This window comes from Mustela nivalis (assembly GCF_964662115.1).
Source record: "Mustela nivalis genome assembly, chromosome: 1".
Lineage (NCBI taxonomy): Eukaryota > Metazoa > Chordata > Mammalia > Carnivora > Mustelidae > Mustela > Mustela nivalis.
Window position 1 is genome coordinate 17620762 of NC_139020.1, and position 18905 is coordinate 17639666.

The window sequence follows — 18905 nt, forward strand, 5'->3', positions numbered from 1 at the left end:
TATAAGTGTGCCCCAAGTAGCAGATGTAATGAAGAAGGCCAGCCCTCCACACGGATAAATTGAAACTGTGTACAATTTCTATAATCGCATTTCTGTATGCTTTGACTAGCCTCTCCGTTCTTTTCTCTGTAAATACATGCATCCACACACGGATGGCAAAACCTAGGAAAATCGCAGTTTTCTGTTTTGATAGTCATCTGGTCGTGTATACAAAACCATTAATGGCGTAGGTCCACTTCCCACCTCTACCTCTTCTTAATATTGTGGCCTTGGACGAATCCTTACCAGAGCCTCTTCCTTCTCCTTAGAGTTGGAATGGATGTTTTACCGATTCTTCCATTCTGGGATTCTAATTCTAATTTTAATTTGTTGCCCTGTTCTAGATACAAAATGGGCAGTTGCAGATGTTATGGTTCTGCTCGTGATAGTTGGGGGAGGGGAGAAAGATGTTAAGGGAAACCTTACAGTCAGTCAGTCTTTTTCTTTGGAGAAAGAAAATTTATGTTAAGCGTTAATGTACTGCAGTTTCCCCTTGAAAGGGGTTCACTCTCAGATCTTCTAGATTGTGAGTCTAGAGAACAATTACACTGAAATTGGAAAACCCAAATGTCTTAAAAGTAAATTTAAAAGCGTTTCTGTGGGGTACATTTGAGTTATGCCCAAGTAAAAGGTATTTATGTGAGAAAATCTTGAGTGTGATAGAAATAATACCAGGTGTGCTTTGGAATTGTGAACTGATTAAATAATACCATATACTCTACCGTATGAGGCGAGCTATTCAGACCAGTGAGAAGCCCGTTTAAATGCAGAAACCAGATGGTTTTCATTAGCCACGAACCTTAAAATTACATAAATCCACGGATGCAGCTAAGCTATGGATCCTTGCCCTCTCTTTGCCAAGCGAGACTTTTCAGCCAGCAAAACAGAGCGTTCCTTGTTCCCTTTCCCTTTTAGTCAGGACTGTGTGGGAGGAATGCTGCCAAGCCTGCTCTATAAGGAATTTTGATCTCCTTGATGATAATAAAGAGAAACTTTTTTGGGAAAGGGAACACCCAGTGTGAAAAGACTGCAGGGGAACTTGTTGGAGAGGCTGGTTTTGCCCTTGTAAAGTGCATCAATTCTCGGTGTAAGTCTCAGGTTCAGCTCCACAGATGGGCTTCAATTAGGCATATATGTTTATTTTTGTTTATGTTAATTTCCCCTTAAGCCCTTGTAAAGCCTGTTTTCCAGCTAACTTGCTTTGGAAAGTCCATTTTCATTTCAGTTCTCTAGATATTATGGCCCTAAAATATTTTTCTCGCAGCAAAGGATTGTTTATAAAAGATGAACAGCATTTTTAGGTGCGCTGTTTTGGTCTCTGTAGTTCAGGGCATTCTGTAATAAATAGGCTGTTGCTTTGGAGGCAATGTGTGGATGCTCCATTGTTTTAGCCACTTATTTTGTTCATTGTCACTGAACACTGTTTTCCCATGGGAAAGCATCTCTGGTCTTATGATGTCAGTGGAAAGTCATTCCATTTACAAGAATTATCTTCATTTTCAGTCTTTCAGAAACACACGCACCGTGAATGGCCAGTTATGCCAGGGTTCCAATCTTTTAGGTGTTGTCTTGCGTTTCTGCCAAGTAACCTTACGTTACCTCACATGGCGTTAAGATGAAAGTAAAATTAAAATGTGGTGGTTACTTAAGTGGCTCTGTTTCCCATCTACTAATGTTTTACATTGCAAATTTCTGTTAAAAGGAGAAATGTTTTTGAAAAGTTAGGAATAATTCTCTTTAGGAAGACTTTGAGAGAGTACGCATTTTAATTGGCAGCAAATTTCTATCACACTCAAGATTTTACCCTAGGACCCAAAGATTTCGGTTTTAAGAGTGTCCACATGAACAGTCTTGCATCAGACCCTGCATATGATTTATTAAGCATTTCTTTAAGGCTGCATTCGGGCAAAAAGGATTTGAATAAAACTGTCAGGCCCTTGGATGATGGCTGCATATTATCTCCTGTGTGACCACCTTGACTGGTGATGGTTTCCTTCTGGCTCTGTGCCAAAGAGGGGGCTGCTTGTAGCAACCCAGGGCTTTGTTGCTTTGTTTCTAAAAACCCTTATTTGATGCAGGTGAAGATCCTTGTGGGTTTTCTTTTTTCTTTCTTTTTCTTTTCTTCTTTTTTTTTTTAAGTTGACTGAGCTAGGAATGTTACTTAAAACAGAATTCTTTGCAGGTGGGCTTCAGTAAAAAGAGAAAAGCTTCTTGTTCAATTTGCATCTTCCAGCTAATTGCTGTGATCTTGTACACAGCTGGTATAGGTTTGAGAAAGAATTTCTGCCCGAGAAACGTGTTTCTGTGAATTAAGTATTAATTTATGAAGGGGCTCTTATAATGTCATATATAACAGATGTATACATACAGCCAATTTTATAATTTTTAGTGTAATAATTGGCCCTAATTATTGAGGAATCTAAGTTTGAACTATTAAGCATTTTCCACTGTCAGAAAATGGAGTGTGTTAATGATCATGATTCTCTCTAGTTAATTTTTCAGTTACTGTTAGATCTCATCTGGTGAAAAATCCAAAAGGAACTAAAACATAGATCTTCTGGTATTAACTACCCTTGTTAAAAGGAAGAGATCACAAGGCAATTAAAAATGTTTTACAGGGACACCTGGGTGGCTCAGTCGGTTAAGTGTCTCCCTTCCACTCAGGTCATGATCCCAGGGTCCTGGGATCGAGTTCCACATTGGGCTCTCTGCTTGGCCGGGAGTCTGCTTCTCCCTCTGCCCCTCATCCTGCTTGTGCTGTCTCTCTCTCTCTGTCAAACAAATAAATAAAATCTTAAAAAAAAAAAATTTTTTTTAAGTTTTCCAATAGGGGCACCTGGTTGGCTCAGTCAGTTAAGCATCCAACTCTCTCTCTCTCTCTCTCTCTCTCTCTCTCTCTTTTTTCTTCTTAAATTTTATGTATTTGAAAGAGAGAGAGCATGAACAGGGGGTGGGGAAAGGGAGAAGCAGACTCCCCACTGAGGTGGGAGCCCAATATGGGACTTGATCTCAGGACCTTGGGATCATGACCTGAACATAAGGCAGATGCTTAACCGACTGAGCCACCCAGGCAACCCATGTCCAACTCTTGATCACAGGGTCATGAGTTCAAGCCCCACACTGGGGTCCCACGATGGGTGTGGAGCCTACTTAGGAAAAAAAAAATGTTTTTCAGTAATATGATAGGGCCAGAATCAATGCATTTGAGATGTGAGAAAGATGACCACCATTTGAGTAGTGGGCTTGTACAAACAGACACGCAGGTGGCATCAAAAGAACTGTAAAGTCAGGGAAAGGGGAGGATGACAGAATGCAGAATGGAAGAAATAAAAAGAAATTAAGGTAGGAATGAAAGAAAACACTTACTTGATGTGTTTGTCAGCTGGGATGACTAGTTGTCTCAGCTTGCCAGGGAATTTCCTGGTTTCAGCGCAAGAAGTCTCACATCCTGGAAACCCCTCTGTCCCAGGCAAACTGGGATGGTTGGCCATCCTGTTGTCAAGGCAAGGGCAAGGCTTAATTTACTGCTTTGTCCCCAAAACGAGTTCAGTGCCTAGCATGTGTTGTATAGGCAAACTTACTGATAAAAGAAATGTCACTTGCTGCCATTGATTATTATGGTGGTTTCATTGGAGTTGCCGCGCTACAGCTAGGGGTTGGAAGCGTGAGATCTCGAAGACTCTTTAAAGAAGGTGAAAGAGAAGCAACCCCCCACCCCCCACACCATCTTTAGGAATGTCTTCCAGTATGAAACTGAAGGATCACGAGTTGGTAATGGGATAATCAGAGTAAGGGGAGCCACGGTATTTCATTGCCACAGAGTCCAAGGGAAAAGACTTCCAAGGAAGAATTCATGTGTGGCCAAGAAGTTGAAAAGCCGGGTGCCTGGGTGGCTCAGTGGGTTGAGCCGCTGCCTTCAGCTCAGGTCATGATCTCAGGGTCCTGGGATCGAGTCCCGCATCGGGCTCTCTGCTCAGTGGGGAGCCTGCTTCCTCTCTCTCTCTCTGCCTGCCTCTCTGCCTACCTCTCTGCCTACTTGTGATCTCTCTCGGTCAAATAAATAAATAAAATCTTTAAAAAAAAAAAAAAGTTGAAAAACAGCAGGTACTGAAGAAAAAGCCTATTTGGTTTCTCTAGAGGCCAAATGTGACCTTTGAGAAAGCAATCTGAGTTGATGGGTAGAACGTAAGCCAGATGGCAGGGGGCTTAAGAGGCAGGTGACAAGGTGGTGTGAGTGAGTGTTGAAATCACCAGTTGATAAAAGGAGGATAGGCAGACGATGGCCCCCGCCTGCTTTGTCAATAAAATTTTATTGTAAAAACAGCTACACCCATTTTGCCTGTTGTCTGAGGCTGCTTTTTTATTATAACAGTGGGGTAGAATAGTCACAACAGAGATCTTGCTTACAACACGTAAAATATTTACTATCTGGCCCCTAACGGAAGAAATTTGCTGACCCCCTGCTCTGGAGGATGAAAGAGAGGAGGAATCCTTTTTTGTCTCTTGTTTGCATTTTTCAAGTAGAAGAGATCAAAGGCTATTTGTGGACGCCTTACAGAGCTGGAGAAGGAAAAGCATGCGAGGTGTCTGTTGCTGGGTAGCAGGTCACTCCACATGCAATGGTTTCAAATGACAGCCATGTAGTATCTCAGTTTCTGTGGGTCACAAATTTGAGCGTGTCTATCCAGGTGGTTCTGACTCCAGGTTTCAGTCCTGCCACCAAGGGCTGTGGTCCTGAAGGCTTGATGTGGCCGTAGGATGTTTCCAAGCTGATTCACATTTCTGTTGACAGGAGGCTGTGGTTCCTCATGTCGCTCTGTGGGCCTCTCCAGCCTGTATGTTTGCACAGCACCGCAGCTGGCCTCTCCGCAAACAATGGATCCCAGAGAGCAAGGAAGAAGCCGTGGTGCCTTTCATGACCTTTCCTTGGAAGTCACATGTCATTTTGGCCCTATTTTGTTTGTTGTGCAGACGGACCTTGTATGCATTATGGGATAGCACTGACAGGAGCTTAAACACCCGGAGGCCGGGGTCCTTGGGGGCCTTCTTGGAGGCTGGCTGCCTCAGGGAGGGAAACTGGCACTTAAATGTGCCTTGAAGGGAAGTTATGGAATGAAGGGCATTTCATGAAACTGTAGTGAACAGGTCAGGGACAATCTGATGTCAGAGACATTTTCAGCTACCAAGGGGGGAATTCATTCAATAAAATAATTACCAACCGTGGTGGGGGACCATTAGTCTTTCTGTTCACTAAGAGATAAGTTACCAAGATGCTAAGACTGGAAATCTTTGGGACAAGGAATGAATTTGAACAGAATGAAGTAATCATGGAGAATTCAGTAGTGATTTTGTTACTAGACTATAAATTCCTTGAAGACAAGGGTTCATATTTTACATTGAAATAAATAAATTTTATATATTAAAAATATTTTATACCCTCTATAGCATCTTATATAGGACCTTATCTATAGATATCTGATGATTATTTGACTTTCTTTCAGAGTTATGTCCCACTACTTATTTCAATAAAATTGACAAAATTTGTATTCTGATTTTTTAGAATCAAGGCATTGAATTTCCTCCTGTTCCCTCAAAAAAGGTGTGACACTTGTTTGTGGAGCATTCTGCTTAGGCTGGTTTTTTCATCTATTAGAAAATGAGATGCCCAGGTTCTGGCTTGGAAATTGTAGGAGGTGGCAAGGGGCCCAGACTGGGGAGTCAAGGGGTCCCGACCATTTTTGTTGATTCCTGCTGATGACCTAATACTGTGGTTTCAGCTACTCTGTTACATCTGGAGATGGAGAGGCAGAATGTTGTTCAGTATACCTTTATAATATACTTAATAAGTAGAATTAGATACATAGAAAGTATTACCTGAAATACGGTTTTAGAGATTTTTCCAGGAGCTTTTGCACTTGGATCTGTGACAGGTCTCAGCTGGGTTTAGTACAAGTTTGTTTTTTTTTTTTTTTTTTAACGACATAAATCTGCTGTGGTTGGACAAAATATATACGAAGCTGACTAGAATGGACAGATGTTTGATCTATTTTTACATTTCTGTGGGAAGAAATGTCAAGAAGCTATTTCTTAACTGAAATCTCAGTGCAATTTTAGTGTTTTGTTTTTTATTCCCTCCTGTGAACAATTTTTAGAAATGATACACTTTATTATGGAATCATCTAGTTCTCGATGGTATGAATGGCTTCTGGTGGAAGTTTACTCTTCTTGACATGGCTATCACCCATTTCCTCAGCGGCTGGCTTTCACAAAGGAGGAATTACTTTGCTTAATGTGTCTTTTGATTCCCTGCTTTCCAATAACGCTTTTACTCCTGTGGATTTATTCTTTTATCTCTTGTTGATTTTTTAAAATCTTTTGACACATCAGAACCCATTAAGTAAAATTTGAAAAACACTTCTAGAAAGGTAGTATCTATTCACAGAAGGGTTTGGAAATACAGAAAGGCAACCTTTTCAGTTCTGTCGGTGAAATGGTATACTGCCTGTAACAGTACTAGCTAGGACCTGTTAAGAGCTTAGCACACAGCAGATGGACTCTGGGAAAGAGACCTTGCTGCATCCTCACAGTGTGCATGGGGAGGTGAGACTCCAGCACCCTTACCCTGTTCTTAAGAGCTGAGAGAGTGATGGGTGCCTGGGTGGCTCAGTTGGCTAAGCAACTACCTTCTATTCAGGTCATGATCCTGGGATCAAGCCCCAAGTCAAGCTCCCTGCTCAGCGGGGAGTCTGCTTCTCCCTCTCCCATGGCCCCTCCCCCCTGCTCCTGCTCTCGTGCTTCCTGTCTCTCAAATAAATAAAGTCTTATATAGAAAAAAAAAAGCTGAGAATGATAACCAGGGAATATTCTGGGGAAAACCAATGGAATGGCCAACATACTCAGCCACATTTGTGCATGGTAAATTCTACAGTAATTTTTATGTTTAGAAAATAATGATGTCAGTTGCTGGCTAAGAAGGTATGCTAACTCCATGCCCTCAGCTCTGGGAGGCACCGTGCAACCTTCCTCTTAGACTTGGTCATCCAGCAGGGAGTTGGCATTGTTCTTTGCGTGAGTCAGTTGGAGGCTATTATGAGAATATGGTTTCCTCCAGAGTGATTATTTTTATTTCAGAAAAACACCTTATTTTATTTTCAGAACCTTTCAGTAGGCACTGTAGAATCTGCTACGGGGGATTGCATAAACTTTTCAATGAATAAATTCTTCTCAGTATTGTTAATGCCTGAATTTCGACATTTTAAAAAAGCACAGTACTATAGGCAGTTGGAGATGTATTAGCCTACGTGACACTCAACGGAACGTGGACGGCAGAGCTAATTCCTACTTGCGGGAATTTCTGGAAGTGAAAATGAACTATTTTTGGTATTGCTGCATGCCATGTTCCTCTTCCCCAGAGCTGTGGATTTGTGTAACGAACCTGAACTTATTTTTTTTTTTTTAGGTGCCCACTGATGGCAATGCCGGTCTGCTGGCAGAACCTCAGGTTGCCGTGTTCTGCGGCAAACTGAACATGCACATGAACGTGCAAAATGGAAAGTGGGAGTCCGATCCTTCCGGGACCAAGACCTGCATTGGCACCAAGGAGGATATCCTGCAATACTGCCAGGAAGTAAGTCCCTGCCGAGAGCTGGGCGTTCATGTTGGGTCACATACGTATATATATATATTTTTTTATTTCACTTCTGAAGTACTGATCTTTTATCTCTTAGAGTGAACATCTTGGTTCCTTTTTAAAATATTTTTTCCCAATTTTTTATTGTTGTACAGATAGACACAAAATCGGTCATCGTAACCAGTGTACAGTTTGGTGATACTAAATACACCTACAATGTGCTACCGTCCATCGCCAGAACTCTCGTGCTCACCTCTTTTTTTTTTTTTTTAATGATTTTTAAAAATTTTATTATTTTTAAAATTTAAATTCAGTTAATTAACATATAGTGTATTATTAGTTTCAGGGGTAGAGTTCAGTGATTCATCAGTCTTATACGACACCACACCCGGTGCTCATAACATCACCTGCCCCTCTTAATGCCCATCAGCCAGTCACCCCATCCCTGACCCTATCCCCTCCGGCATCCCCTACGATTAAGAGTCTCTTACGATTTGTCTCTCTCTCACTGATTTTGTCTCATTCATATGCGGAATTTAAGAAACAAAACCGAGGATCATAGGGGAAGGGAGGAAAATCTTGGTTCCTCATGATTCATTATGCTATCGTTATGTTTACTTGCTTTACCATATATAACACATATTTTTTAAAAAATTATGACGTCGTGATAGAACCATCCATAAACCGAGTAAAGTTTAAGATCTCTTGGCACTTCATTAATCGTTGCATATATCCCACTATCATTTCACGGCCAAGATAATGTATTGAAAAGTTGCTAGAATTAGTTTTCCTTATTTATATTACCACTTTGATCCATTTTCTTTGCTTATATTCAATCTTAGTCTTTTGCTCCTTGTTAATTTTGTTTTTTGAAAATGTAAGACATTGACATTGTTAAAACTTGGAAACTCTATAAAAAGGTGCACTTAGAAATCTCGCTCGCCACCTGTCCTCCACTGATCAGCATTTTCATTGTTCCTGATTTATCCTTCTAACAAAAGAGAAGGTATGGTTGGTTCTCCTTTTTCTTATAAAAAGGTGCTGACAGGAAGCACCTTTCTGTACTTTGCTTTTTGAACTTTTATATTCTAGAAATCACACCCTCACCATTCATAAAGATCTTCATCCTTTTTGTAATTTTGCTGGCTTCCTTGCTATATTGTATAGGATATTCCTTCCTTATTAATTTAAGTTTAAAATAACTGGAGTCCAAGCCATCTCATCCCACGCTTCCAGACAATTGCCTATTCTAGGATATGTGGCTCTTTGTGTTTTAAGAGCATTTAAAGGAATGAGTCTCATGCCTCTTGGCAAACTTCTTATTCTTCATATAAACAACAGATAAACTGGCAACATTGTTGTAATCTTTTATGTACTAGAAAATTTCCTTTTTAAGGTATGTATTTTTTTTACATATATACACAGTTTTGTTTTATTTTGTTTTGTTTTTTTGGTGACACTTTGAAGACGGACAGTCTCTAAGTATTAACTCTTGTGTTTTGAGAAGCAAAAAAGCATCCCTATCATTACAATATATTCCATATCAAGGAATTTTTATCTTGAAGGAGCAGGAACTACGATGTGAGAAGGTAATTCTTCATTTAAGTAAAAATCACTAATATTTAAGTCCATTATATTTCTTATTAAAAGCATTTATTCAATAGGGATTGAAAGTGAAGTGCTTGGGTGGTTCAGTCAGTTAAGCGTCTTACTCTTGATTTCAGCTCAGGTCATGATCCTCAAAGTCATGGGATCAAGTCCTACCACTAGGCTCCATGCTTGGTGGGGTGTCTGCTTAAGGATTCTTTCTCTCTCCCTCTTAATCTGTCCCTCACCCCTGAAAATAATGAATAAATCTTAAAAAAAAAAATAGGAATTGATAAGAAATTACCTTTTGTCCAGATAGGACTTTTTTTTTTTTAAAGATTTTATTTATTTATTTGACAGAGAGAGATCACAAGCAGGCAGAGAGAGAGGAGGAAACAGACTCCCTGCTGAGCAGAGAGCCTGATGCCGGGCTCCATCCCAGGACCCTGAGATCATGACCTGAGCTGAAGGCAGAGGCTTAACCTGCTGAGCCCCAGACAGGACATTTCTAAAATATACATTTTGGAAATAATATTCACATTCTGTGCAAGAGTTCCTCTGGGACAGTTTTGTAGTAAGTTATGAGTTTGATAAATTGGAACTCTGTGTACATGCTTACAGGGTTTTTTGTACCACTGCACTTTTCTGAACATGCATACAGATTAATCATTCTGAATATTAAATATATATATTTTTTAAAGGATAGAACTGAATTCGGTTAATGATGCTGACCACATCATCCTTTTCTGTTGAATGGCTAATTTGATGCATGTATCTTAGTTTGCATCTTATTTTTCCTCCCTTAGTGCCACTTATATGAGTAATCAGATGCTTTTACATTTGTATGATGACCATATAAAAATTACTTTTCACGATCCTGAGAACAACCCTTATTCCCACGCCACTTAGAAATCCCACTCATGTCTGGGTAGCTTCACTTCCTGTCTTAGTTTGTTGTTTGTTCTAGGGCTGAGCCACAGGGTGGTTTTTCTGGGTCCTAGACTTTGCCACATTGTTGGTAGCCATGGGACAGGAGAGTAAGCTTCTTGGTTGTTTCTCCTTTGTCTTGGCAATGCTGGTATGTCGTGCCTGCCTGTCTCAGCTCACCACCCACCAGGATTATGTGCACAGGCTAGAGTCTTCAGATGGTTTAGACAAACATCACACCACAGAAGTAAGAAAGGGCCTGGACATCAGACTGTGAGCCATTTTAATGAATTTGTTTTTTTCCATAACAGCAGGAAGTCATTGAAAGTGTTTTTTACTTTTTTAAAGAAGGGGAAGGACTGTAGATTTGCATTTCAAAAAGTCCTCCTCCTGCTTTATCATGCTGACCCTATAGCTAGCTTCTGTGTTCTCTGTAGGACCCTCTGTGCTGTTCTATAAGGTAGCCACAAGCCAGGTGTGGCTTTTGAGCATTTACAGTGTGGCTAGTCCAAACTAATGTGTGCTGAAAGTGTAAGATAAACACTGTATTTTAAAAGTTCACATGAAAAAATAATATAAAATAGCACATTAGTAATTTCATATTTCATATTGAAATATTTTGTATATACTGATTTAAACTTCATATTCATGTTATTAAATTATAAATTCTATGTGGTTAGTATGAACTTCGCCTGTTTTTACTGTTTAATGTGGCTACCATGGAATTTATAATTACATAGGTGATAACATTTCCATTCTGTTTCTATTGGACTGTGCTGCTCTCCCCCTGCACCCCATACCTCTAGCGACTCTGGGCTATAAGGGTTTCAGATGCCATCATCTGGCAAGTGGGAAAGGGAAGCAGACGTGAGGAGTCCCCCCAAGACCTTCCACCAGAACTTTACTGGTGATTGGGAATCAGGGAGGAAGGCTTGCTTGGGGCCTTTAAATACCTCTTTCATTAAAGTATTTTAGTGTAAGGGGATAATATGAATGAACGCCTTTCGAGAGCCCAGTGGTTCTCTCCCTCCCTCAAACATTATATCTCTGGGTGCTAAAGAGGCAATGATGAGTGGAACACAGAACCTGTCCCTGAAAGGGGATCTAGAGAGACGAACAGGCTTGTAGAATACTTGCAGCGATAACAAACCCAACAATGTGGATGATGCTAATGCCAGCTTTTATTGAACAATAACAAAACAAGGTAGCTACGCTACCTTGCTAAGTGCTTGCTCTCCTTTTACCCTTATGGTACCTCTGGGGAAAAATCTGGGAAGGAATCTTGGCAAATTGCAACATTTAAGGGGAACAAGTGTGAAAGAATTCCATGAGCAGAGGAGGGCAAGTGGCCGAGGCCCAGGACCAGAGGCAGCAGCTATCACGTGCTGAAGGCCAAGCCGGGTTAATTTCTACATGAGGTGATGAGTGCAAGTGTGATCTAGACTGAAAGGTTGAAGCATAGTTTTTGACAATGCAAAAACTTGACTCTTGCCAAATGAACACACATCAAAGGTTTTATTCAGTTCCTTAATTAATGAAGTGACCTGGAAGATTTTTAAATGGGTCAGATGTGGACTGAGGGATTTAAATACCTTACCCAACAAGGTTCACATACAAGGCTAGGAAGAGGACCCATCCATTCTGCATTGCATGGAGCAGGACACATTGCACTGCTATCAGATTTCCACATTATCTACCCTTACCGAGCTGTCAGATAGCTCAGTCAGTAGCAAGTCAGTCAGAAGAACACACTCTGGAATCAGATCTTTTCCTCTAGGGCTCTGGAAGAGGACACCTGGGAGTTACTGCTGGGGACACCCAGTAATCCCCATTTTTAAGTCACAGGCATTGTGACTTAGATTTTGATTTGGCATATAAAAGGCCACTGTTGATCTTTAAGATAGCAATTTCAGTGGAAGAGCTGGGGACAAGTCAGTTTGCGGTAGATTACTGGAAGAATGACATGAATGGATGGTGAAGACATCTGTGCATTCTCTGAGGAAAGATCCAGACGCAGAGAGCTTGAAGGCAGTTCAAGGAAAGGGGACAGGATTTGTTTTCTGTTGTGTCTTTGTTGTTTTGGTTTTGTTTTTGTTTTCCAAAGGGAATGAACTTAAGCTAAAGGAAGCCTGAGCTAAACCGTGGGGAGTGTAGAAGTCCAGTCATAAGAAAAGTAGGCTCTAGTATCTGTAAGAACTAGGTAGGAATGAGATCCGGGGAATAAGGCTGAGTCTTGGAAAGAAGAAAAGGGGAAAATTATAAGGGTGAGTTAATTAGGCAGTTTCTGTTGCTAAGTGACAGAAACCCACTAAACATTTTACCCATGGAGAATATTTTCTGCCACAGATGGGAAGCATCTTGGGATGTGGTTAGCTTAGAGAATTTTTTAAAATATCCTCAAAAACTGGATCCTTAGATCCTGGTGCTGAGACTCAGTGCTGCCTGGAATTTCTCTGTTGGGGTCTCTGCTGTTCTCTGCTTATCCTTTCTCTGGTGTGTTCACCTTGTTTTCTCCTGCAAAGACGGAAGCCTGGGAAGATGGCACCCAGTAGCTCTGGGAGTGTGTTGTCTTAGCTTGGCATCCCAACTTGGTTCTGCCATTGTGCATTATAATTCCAAGGTGGGGTTTCTGGTTGGCCCTGCTTTTTTGGTCACGCACCTACCTTCGGATGAATTACCATATCCATAAGGACTAAGTACTGGGACTGGTCCACCATGACCCTGAGGTTGTGTGGCCTGTTTACAGCCCAGCCAGAGCCACAGGATGTGGGGAGAGGGGCTTTTGCTAGGAAGGAGACAAGAGTGAGCGGCATGGAGCTGAAATAGAATAATGACCATAGCCCAACACAGTAGGCTTAGAAACACACAGTGCATTAGAAAAGTTATAGGTTGGAGAGAGGGTAGCTGAGGGAATTTGTAGTGTGTCCTGACTTTAACTGGCTTTTGAGAAACTGGGGTGGGGTGGAGAGATGGTTGCTCAGAACTTTGAAACCCTCTTTGGCATTTTTTATTGAATGGTGCATCCTGAACTCTCTGGAAGATTCCTTATGGATATTTTAAGGTCTTCCTGCCACTTTCTACTTTGTAAGTATTCTAATATTTTTCTTTTATGAATAGAAATAGTTTTCTTTTGTAGGATTGAATTTTTCTGTGTTTTGTTGAAATTTGTTTTCCTTTATTCCTTTTTTGACTCCCTGTTTTTGTTTTAGACGGTATTGAATGGTTTTCTAATAAGAAAGCCAAGGAAAATAATAATTACAGTTTTTCTTTTCTTTTTTTTCTTTTTTTAAAAGATTTTATCTATTTATTTGACAGAGATCACAAGTAGGCAGAGAGGCAGGCAGGGGGAGGGGTGGGAGGAAGCAGGCTCCCCACCCCCCCCAGCAGAGAGCCCAATGCAGGGCTCCATCCCAGGACCCTGGGATCATGACCTGAGCTGAAGGCAGAGGCTTTAACCCACTGAGCCACCCAGATGTACCTACAGTTTCTCTGTCTCCTCTTTTCACAGGTTTTGCAAGTTGTAGTAATTCCAAATTCTTGAAAGTTGTAATACTACAATCTGTTCCATTGCCATAATACTCAACAGTGGCAGGTTGTGTCTTTAACTGGGTTCATCATTTACACCAGTCCTTCCACTAAAGAATCTCTATTCCTGTATCACTTGTTTTGATTCCTTTTTTTTTTTTTCTTTTTTTGGTTGACTGTCATCTTAGTTATTTCTAAATTCTTATTGAACAATGGCTTAATTAAGTATAGAGTTCAGGGTTCACAGGCATTCTTGTCCAGCACCTTGAAGATACTTATCCATTGCATCTGGCATCTGGCATCTTGCATGGTGCAAATACTTAAAAAAAAAAACAATTTTTTTTTAAGATTTTATTTATTTGGCAGAGAGAGAGCACAAGCACATAAGCAGGCAGAGTGGCAGGCAGAGGTAGAGAGAGAAGCAGGCTCCTGGCTGAACAACGAGCCCGATGCGGGCCTCTATCCTAGACCCTGGGATCATGACCTGAGCCAAAGGCAGGGGCTCAACCTACTTAGCCACCCAGGCATTTCTGTCATGGTGCAAATACTTAGAAGTCCAATGCGCTATCCATTGCGCCACAGAGCCACCTTGGTGCAAATACTTAAAAAAAAAAAAAAAAAAAAATGCAGAAACCAGTACTGTTAGTTACCAATTACAGTGCTACTCATTTACTGATTATTTTCCTCCTAGCAGTGTTGAATAATTTTTTTCTTTATGTTCTCAGTCCCTCTTGTGACCAAAACACAGATGTTTTAGAGACAGCTGGCTGAGTCAGAGCGGCAGCTGTTAGCAGGACAAAACGAAACTGGCTGAGCTCATGACCGTGACCTCATTTTGACCTTTTGCTAACCAATTTAACTCACTTGTTAAATTTGTTTTTCTAAAAGATTGCCTGTGTAGCTGCACATTGTATCTGTGGATGCTTAACTTAATATGGTGTGTCAAATACTATTATTTTGATGGTGAATTATCTAGTCCATGTCCTTCATAATCTCTCATTCCTGTCAGTTTGTGTTCCCTGTTTTTGGTGTTCTGTTACTAATACTGTCATGTTTGCCTCCTGATTTGATTGGGAAGATAGTTGGAAACTTAGGGTTTAAACTGAGTATTTGTTTAATCTGCATTTAACCCCGAATCTTGGTACCCATGAATGCCCAGTTTTCCTGAATCATTATCGTTACGAGTTATCATCCAAATACTTGCATCTCCTTACTTTTTGTTGTGGTGGTTTTTTATTAGCACGGTCAGTCCCATTTGAGGGTCTTCCTTCATTTCTTCATCAGATGGGTATTGAGGACTGCTACGGACTGAATGTTTGTGCGTCCTCCAGTTTCGTGTATTGAAACCCTAATGTCCACAACACAATGGTTTTGGGAGGTGGGGCTTTGGGGAGTTCATGAGAGCGAGATGAGGTCATGAGGGTGGGGACCCACGATGGCACCAGTGCCCCGTAGAAGACGAGACCCTGGAGAGTGGTACCAGCTACCGGGCGTGTACACAATGTCCGCCTGCGTCTTGTAGCCCTCCTTGCAGTGTGCTGGCCGGCAGCGCCATGTGGAGAATTGCCCAGTCAAACCACGGAATAGCGAGACATTCTCAAATATGGTGTGGTAGCCAGCCAACCTCCAGGATGTCTTCCAGTGGAACTTGCCTTGCTCTGGCCTTCACACCGTGTGTGGTCTCCACCCTGTGCAGGGCTGACCTCTGTAACCCATAGGATGTTACAGAAATGGTGGCGAGGTGAACTCATGAAGACGTGGCTTCAAGCTTGCATATATTTACCATAGCAAAGCCAGCTGTCCTGTTGTAAGGACACTTAAACAGCACCGTGACTTGGATGGGAGGGGTATCTGGTTGTATATGTGGGATGGGGTCCTTCTACTCTGCCATCTGCCTGGCACCCCTCCAGCAGCACTGCAGAGATGGGCACGCGATGGGGAGCAAACACCCCCTCCCTGTAGCCAGCACTGGCTTGTCTGGCATGAGAAGGAACCATTGGGAAGTACAACCTGTAGCCAGATGAAGCCTTCTTGTAACCGCAGCCAGCATCTTGACTGGGCCCGTAGGCGTCAGTGTCATTCCCAGATTCCAGACCACAGAAACTGTGTGAGACAACACAGTTTATTGCTTATGATCTGAATGCTTATCATTTGAGGCTACTAACTTCTGGGCTGGTTTGTGTGCTGTAATCGATGACCATAACAGATACTCGCTCAATTATTATTTTCCTCTGTGGTCCTGTGGTAGAACACGGTTCCTTTCCCCTGTTAGATACGAGACACAGAAAGTGCCGCCGTGACGGAAACAACTTGAAAATAACTGTTTGAATTATTCATCATTTAACAGCCTAAAGTGGCCACTTGCCTTAATGAACTGTTACATTACCCAAACTGTTACATTGTTCTAAGGAACAAGGAGTCTTATAAATAGAACAGAAATAGATAGAATAATATTCCCTTTGAAACATGTTAGTAAAGCCTAGAAACAAAAATTATAATTTTTAGATTTTATTTTCCCTTTTCTTTTGAATGAAATGAGATATAAGAAAAATAAAACACATTGTTTTATTTAAACCAAAGGCATTGGGATAGGAGAATAAAAAATTGGAAGGGTAACAAAAATATGGTTCATTCCCAGATTTAATTCAGGCAAATTTAGCACGTATTTATTGAATACTATTTAGAGTAGGATTTGTGTCATGTGTTTCTGAGTGGCGGGACACCATTCTTGGCTGATAAGTAGCTTATAAATATATGATTGGATAACTTGAGAATTCAGAGAATTGGAAAGTAGAAGTTCTTGATTATAAATCTGGGGATTTCAGGTCTAATTCTGGAAATAAGAGCTGTGGATTGTTTCTTAGCATGAGTGTTTGGTGGTCAGGGCATTTTCAGAAAAATTAGCCTGTCTCCAAGGGTGGGTTGGATTAGGAAGGGGTGTGGATTCTGATCTCAAGATGTCTGCAAAGGATCATGCTGCTTGTCCGCCTTGTATGCAATATGATCTGATAAAGAGCCTTTGGTGTCAGGTGCCGTAAAGAGGGGACATGGGCTTCAGTAGACAGATGGACCTTTCTAGTCCAGCCTTTGCTCTCTTTCCACATGAGCAATCCAGGAAAGCTGCCTCATCAGTCTTAGACCATGTCCTTGCTGGATGATAGGAACACACAGGTGTGTGCTGTTGAAGTTAAATACTGTGAGTCAAACAGGAAATTGTGAAGTCCAGGACTATTCCCGCCCACCCCCCCCCCCCCGTCCTCTTTTTAAGATTTTATTTATTTATTTGACAGAGAGAGGGATCACAAGGAGGCAGAGAGGCAGGTGGGGGTGGAGTGCTCCCTGCTGAGCAGAGAGCCTGATGTGGAGCTCGATCCCAGGACCCTGAGATCATGCCCTGAGCTGAAGGGAGAGGCTTAACCCACTGAGCCATCCAGGTGCCCCCTTTACCCCCTTCTTAAGGAGAGAAATGAAAACACAGTCTCTGCCACACTCTGAATTCTTACCATTCCCAGCACCTTTGGAAGGATAGGGCCCAGAGCAGGTGCTGACTCCGCTAACTACCCGGGGAAACAGATCTCTGGAGGGAGTTTGGAACAGGTGAAGCCGGCCAGAGGCAGAGATTCTCAGCTGGAAAGTTGGCTTTGCTTGTAATCTTCAGTTAGATTATGGGCATCCTTTCTTTTTCCAGAGTGTTTACCACAGCTAACAGTGTGTGTGTTCCCTGTTTTATTTTTGTTGTTGTTTTCATTTTCTTTCTCTAAATGAGCAGTTGTTTTGTCTACAAATTAACAGGATCGCTGAACCAGACATACCAGTGTCTGAACAAAACAAAATCAGCCTGTTTGTTAAGTTGGACAAACCCATTTCCTTTTCCCACCTTCCTACTATAACCAATCATGGGAGTCCCAGATCAAGAATTACCTCTCAACCTTGGTTCCACAATACTGTGGCATTAAAACTTAAGTTAAAAAAACAAAAAACAAAAACAAACATTATATGTGGTTCTTTTAATCTAACCAATTTTGAGGGCATACTGTATGTATACGCAGTGAAGCAGTAGAAGCCGGAATACATTCTTGGCCTTTACTATTATTTTGTTGTGTGTTCCATCCACCTTTGTAGACTTAAAATTGACCTACAAATTACAGGCACATATGCATTGTGTTCCAGTATTTGAAAGATCCAGAAATTCCTGTTAGGTGAAATAATTTGCAAATAGAGCTGTCCGGCTGCCTGTGTATGAGAACAGATATATCTTACACATTAGTGGTCTGTGTACTTATAAGGATTGCTTGCACAAACCATAGGATTTAGAGCTAAATAAAAGAGGTTGCAACCAAGTTTAGATTTTTTTTTTAACACGTTTATCATTTAATCAAGTTAATGTTTAATTTAACATTTGTCCGTCTTATCATCTAGCACCTTCTCAAATGGATACTCAGTTATTACATATTTGCAGGAACACTGGGTGCTTTTCTATTATAATACTGTAATACTTTTTATTTTTAGGTGCATAGTCATACTGTAGACTTCATATTTCACATGTAATTAATTTATTTTCTGAAAGTGTTTTCCGATAATTTATTTTTCTCTTTTCTTTATTGAGGTAGAGTTGATTAGTAAAGCTGTACACTTTGGATATTTTTTTAAATTGCCATAAACTGACCGAGAGTGACCATCTAGGTTCTGTGTGTACCTATCTGATGATGTTTTCATATTCGTGTCCTGTTCTGTTTATTTTAGTGATTGTCCCCACCACGCACCCCCCTCCCCGCCACTTGTTTCTACATTCGGCAGTTCTGGAGTAAGTGTCTTCTCCATTGAAGGAGGTTCTCTGACAGTACAGTCCAACTCTGAACGGGAGTGTATGTATAGAACACCTACATATATGCAGTGTCGGAAACAGATGGGACCAAATTATTGGGAAATAGGCCGATTCCTTGCAACATTTTATGTCCCTCGCTTTTGCATGAGGTCATCACTGTGAAATCCTAGCCCGCCTCTCACTTCCCACGTTGCAGTCTGGTTTCATCAGCTGCTTGTTGTTACCCTTCGGCACCCCACAATGTCGTAAGCAGGGACCGTTGTTTTGGTTTGCATTTCCCTTTCTCAGTCAGATTCATTATTCTGTTCCCAGAATCCCTCACATTATTAATGGAATTTATGCTGAAAGCAGTTTGATACGATTTTTTTTTTT

The 18905-nt window shown here is 41.2% G+C and overlaps 1 protein-coding gene across 6 annotated transcripts in view; it reads left to right on the forward strand.

Moving 5' to 3' along the window:
* The window catches only part of APP (amyloid beta precursor protein), a 262818-nt gene that overhangs the window by 52657 nt on the left and 191256 nt on the right, over positions 1 to 18905 (forward strand). For all 6 annotated transcript variants that reach the window (XM_082694233.1, XM_082694234.1, XM_082694235.1 and 3 more), the window contains exon 2: positions 7499 to 7666. In XM_082694233.1, the coding sequence (XP_082550359.1) occupies positions 7499 to 7666 (168 nt within the window). The remainder of the gene's footprint in view (positions 1 to 7498; positions 7667 to 18905) is intronic.